Genomic DNA, 4950 nt, shown 5'->3' on the forward strand with positions numbered 1-4950 from the left:
CATTTAGATGACAACCTGAAGCTTAAAAGTATAAGCGCACAAAATTGGTTCGGCTTTATGAAGCTTAGGTAACTGACAACCTCTAGTTAGTCGTTAATATTCGAGTTTTAAGCGCCACAGTTACAGGCATAACGGTACAAATTCCGCTGAAAAGGTATAGAACCCTTATCAAGTAACAAAAAATTGCGGATATTGTGCTTAATACTTAGATGAAGAGATACGAAAAAATATAAAACATTTGCGTAGGTTTATTTAAAATATTTTAAATTTAAGTTACATCAATAAAAAGTAAAATAATTAATAATTCATTACTCTTACACTTTTCAACTAGATTTGAAAATACTAACAGTAATCATAAATTAAATATATTAATACTTTTTGCACTTAATATTAATACTTGTTGTATACATAAATTTTACTAAAGTTTCGAGTTCGGGTCCCGTTCCACCGCACGCTTTGGCGGCTCAACGAAATTAGAATTTTTCGCCTTGCAACGCTCCTCATACGTTTCATTAGGTATAACATCAGCATTCAACTCAATTAGTCTATCCAGCGGACATTGCGCGCCACAATTCGGCACCGACAGCAACTCAGCACAGCCGTCCTCACTATTTCGTAAATAAATCTGCAAAACATCAAAAGAAAGCCATTACTCTCAGCGCAATTAAGTAGGTTCGAGTATGTAAGCATGATCGCACCTCAATGTAGTACTCGCCGGTTTGTTGGTTTTGGTGTAACTCGAAAATAAGTGTGACCGCAAAGCGCAACATTTGACCTTCCCACAGATTCAACGACGCCATTATGTTGCCTACCGTCCAGTCATGAGCAGCGTAGATGAATAGCTTACGATTGCCGGGACTAAGCTTGCCGTTACGCTTTTCCAACATCTCGGCAAACATCTTCTTAAGGAAGGGACCTCCTTTAATCTTTTGCATTTCTTTGGTGTATGCGTTATAGATAAAGCTTTGCTCGGCTAAAAACTGCATTTTTTCAGGAAAGTAATCCTTGGTCCATGCGGGCAAGGTGTAGCCGAACTCTTGCTAAATATTCAAATAAATAACACTTTCATTATTCGACTTTTAAACACGTGAAATTAGTGCCAATTAGAGGGCATAAAATTACTTCATACAGGCTGAGAGTTGTGAACTTTTTAAAGTGCATAATTTGGCAAATTTAGTTAAATTATTTGAAATGGTTGTTTTTATCTATATTCAAATATATATAGTATATACTTACATACTATATTTCAAAACTTTTCCATTCATTATTGCTTTTTTGTGTTATTGGTGTACAAATACAAAAAACAATGTCCTCAATTTCTGATTTACTCACCTCGGCCAATAGAGTGTTATATAAAGAATTGACATCATCGGCATTTTTAATAGGCACCCCAGTCAGTTTGGTCAAGTTTTGAAAAAGGTCTTCGTGCTCAGCCAATTCTGCTTTTACCTTCGGTAATTGAAATACTTCTTCGCGCGCCTCGAAAAAACGCGGACAGGGTGTGCGTACCAAAAGTAGCTGAAAATCAATAAGAAATCATTTAGTACAAGCTCTTTTGTGGTAATGTTTTAAATTCTTACAGAGTCTTGCTCTAAGGGCTCTGAGAAAACAGGTATTGGCTGCCAATTGTATTCGGTATTCCACTCCATATCGGTACCACGCGGCGGAAAGAAGCTAGCTAGAACGGTGGACATAGACATTAATGCACGCGGTGATGCAGTTGATTGAGCGTAAACGTACTGGAAAGATGCATTAGGTATTTAATATATATATTAATATTTATAATATTAAAAAAATTGTCTTTAAACATATATTAAAGATACCTCCGGTGAATAGTGTGGTTCCATAAACTTTCCGTAACGCCTGTGCAGCCACTCTCCAAGATGATATAATTCAACTTTTCCTTTCTGAAATTTAGTAAATAAAGTGAGACAATTGAATTACAACACAGTTGTTGTTAATAACATGAAGAATTCCACGTGCTACTCACATTTGTTACATGACCCCAGCCAGTGGGATGAAACGTATCGTTCACGTAAGGGTCATTCGGATAGGTGGTCACCGGAGTGCGCGCACCGTGACGAAACACCTGCGAAATATGATAAGTCATTATTATTATTACCCACCTTAAAGTTCAAGTCATATCGCCTGTAGAAATATTGTGTGAGTGTCTCATGCGAAATTCATAAGTAATTATTCTAATTAATTGCTTATTAATATTTTTGAGATTTTATATACTAATTTGTGTGACCCAAAAATATTTTAATTAAAATAAAAAATAAACACCTAATTTGAAGTCCTGATTGACGGACGCAAAAACGAAACGAAAATCTACATATGGTACATATACATTTATAATAAGTGCACGATTAAAGGGATTTCCCCGCGTACTTTAGTCAACTACGAAATTGAACTCGGTTTAACCATTTAATTGCTCCACAATAAGTTTAGATTTTGTTTTTAATCTAACACCCAAAAATTTTCGAAATCAGATTATAACGTTTCGAGGACGCCAAATATGTTGACACCTTAAATGGCTGATTTTCTACCGAACATACTTAGGGTCATTCTATGAGTTCTAGAATTGAAATTCGGGAAGAATATTTTTGTTATAACAGCATGCCCTTGTGTCGAAAAATGGGTTAGAAATGGGCAAATACTTTCGTTAGCCCCTAAATACCTAACATAAATATTTTCGAATTCCCATACGATATGTATGAAATCTTAATGAAATTCCGAAAGAGTCTGTTTCTTGCCTGAGAAACATAAATAATGAACGCATTACTTCTTACTTTTAATTAAACCATATACAAAAATTGTGTATATAAGTTTTAAGAAAGTACAAATTCGGATATTTCCTAACTTAGATCTTTCTTAGTTGCTAAAATTTCTTGTTTTATAAAAAGTGAAAATTATTTTCGGAACACATGACTCGAGTATATACAGGTGGTCGCGTGACCAGACCGGAATACAAAATTAGACTTTCGAGTTTTCGATTAAATTAATATGAAGCACTGTTCGAATTTTCAAACCGCCAAGTTGTAACTTAAATCAAGTATTGTGAGTTGATTCGCTATGTTAAAGTATCTCAGTGTGTCATCGGTGCTTTTTCTCACTGCAAAAGCGGTATATTTGAGTTGGGTTTTTGGTCGCATTCTGATTAATACCAATAGCCATAAATGCTTGTAATTGTATTACCCATAAACATTCGAACATTGCATTTTTGTAAAGCTGTAATGACTTATTGCTGCTGATTTGATTTAGCTCTACTGGTCCAATGCTGCATACAACTTCATATATAGTACATACATGAAGATATATATAAGATGGAAGAGTAAGTTTTCGTGTCTATTATATCCAAAACAGCACTTATTGACAAAAGTGACCAAGGTTTATGCAACTATCTGATAGTAACAGAAATTTTGACGTTATTATATGTCAACATTACGCTGAATATATATATTGTATGTAACTGAATTATTGTTGTAACTATATTTTATCAGATATCGGTCTGTAATACTATAATTAATTAAGTTTTGTTGCAATTTAGATTTAAGAATAAACTTTCGTTACTAACACTTACCATATGCACGAGCTTTAGCGTGGATTTCGAGGTGTTCACTGATACTGTGGGACAATTAGCATCATTTATCCACCTATCAGCTTCCCCGCGCTGGCCAGTAGTGGTGTAAAAATATATGAGAATTACAGCTATTACAGTACAAAGACTCAGCAATATTATCACATGTTTGCGCGTAATTTTCTGAAGAAACATTTTTGGAATAAAAAAACACAATTACACACACGAAAAAGTTATTTTAAACACGTCGCTTAGCCAAACCGGTCATTAGGCGGAAGAAAAGTAATTAACGAACAACGAACACACCAAAAGCTGACAATTAAAATTAGACACGAGCTTAAAAGTATATTTGTATTAACTTTATTTACAGAACTGCACTTAACAGCTTCAAACACACTCAAATCAGACGTTTAACTCCGCGCTTAGTGTTAAAATGAATAATTATTGTAAACTGCTGCGTGTTTGAGACTCGCAGTTTTGTTTGTACACAAGTTGTTGATAAAAGTGAACGTGCGCCGACCGACACTGCACTGAACTGCTTGGATTCGCTCTTGATTCTAAACCTTATGACTGATTCGACAGCGGATTATATCTCAGAAGTTGAAATGGTGCAGCAGGCGCTGCCATTCAGAATTGGAAATGAATTTCCGTCGCTTGGCGGTTTGTCCGGAAGGGAAATCACAAATGCACCGAAAGACTGATTTTCAACAGAACCGTTGAATTCTTTGAACCAGCTAACCTCCAGCTGCCAGCCAAACTTATGCTAGACCGAACGCGTTGCTTAAGTAGTATCTTATACTTTTGTATTTGTATATGTGTATTTGCTCTTAAATCTCTAGATTTATTCTGTAGATACGCGATTGAGGCTGTGTGTTTGTATGTATGTAAGTACACTTGGGTACGTATCGCTCATTTTACTAGTGATGCTTGGTTAAAAATTTAATTGAGCCATTATTATATGGTTAGTACAAACAACTGCAAATATTCATGTTTATAGACTCCTACGTATGTAGAAATGTGCGGATATATTGTGTGATAGTTGGACATGCTTCACAGAATTTTTAATAATTCAACTTACTACTTATACATATACATACGATGCGAGCTTTACTAATAGTACAAAGAATGCTTGTACATAAGTATATTGAAATTTAGATATTTTTCATTCGAATTAAATAGATGTATGTGGTGATGACATTTTGACCAAATTCTTATGTTTTGCGGACTTTTGGTAAATTTTATAAATAAATTTAATTCTTGTATGGTGCCTTACTTAGATATAGTAGTGATTGATATTCTATACGTATATACTTATACTAATGCTTATCATAAAATCATTGAAATTTGCAGGTCCCACCATTTATTGGATT

General features: G+C 34.6%; 1 protein-coding gene across 1 annotated transcript; it reads right to left on the bottom strand.

The window, feature by feature from the left end:
* Positions 1-230: 230 nt before the first annotated feature.
* LOC126761017 (prostatic acid phosphatase-like) lies at positions 231-4260 on the bottom strand. Its single transcript, XM_050476882.1, has 7 exons — positions 3584-4260; positions 1991-2089; positions 1824-1907; positions 1581-1739; positions 1333-1518; positions 699-1040; positions 231-625 (listed from the first exon to the last, which is right to left on the bottom strand). Exons 1-7 carry the CDS (start codon positions 3773-3775, stop codon positions 419-421), a joined length of 1269 nt encoding a protein of 422 aa, XP_050332839.1. The 5' UTR covers positions 3776-4260; the 3' UTR covers positions 231-418.
* Between the last annotated feature and the right edge of the window lie 690 nt (positions 4261-4950).

Source organism: Bactrocera neohumeralis, chromosome 6 (genome assembly GCF_024586455.1).
Source record: "Bactrocera neohumeralis isolate Rockhampton chromosome 6, APGP_CSIRO_Bneo_wtdbg2-racon-allhic-juicebox.fasta_v2, whole genome shotgun sequence".
NCBI classification, from domain to species: Eukaryota; Metazoa; Arthropoda; class Insecta; order Diptera; family Tephritidae; genus Bactrocera; species Bactrocera neohumeralis.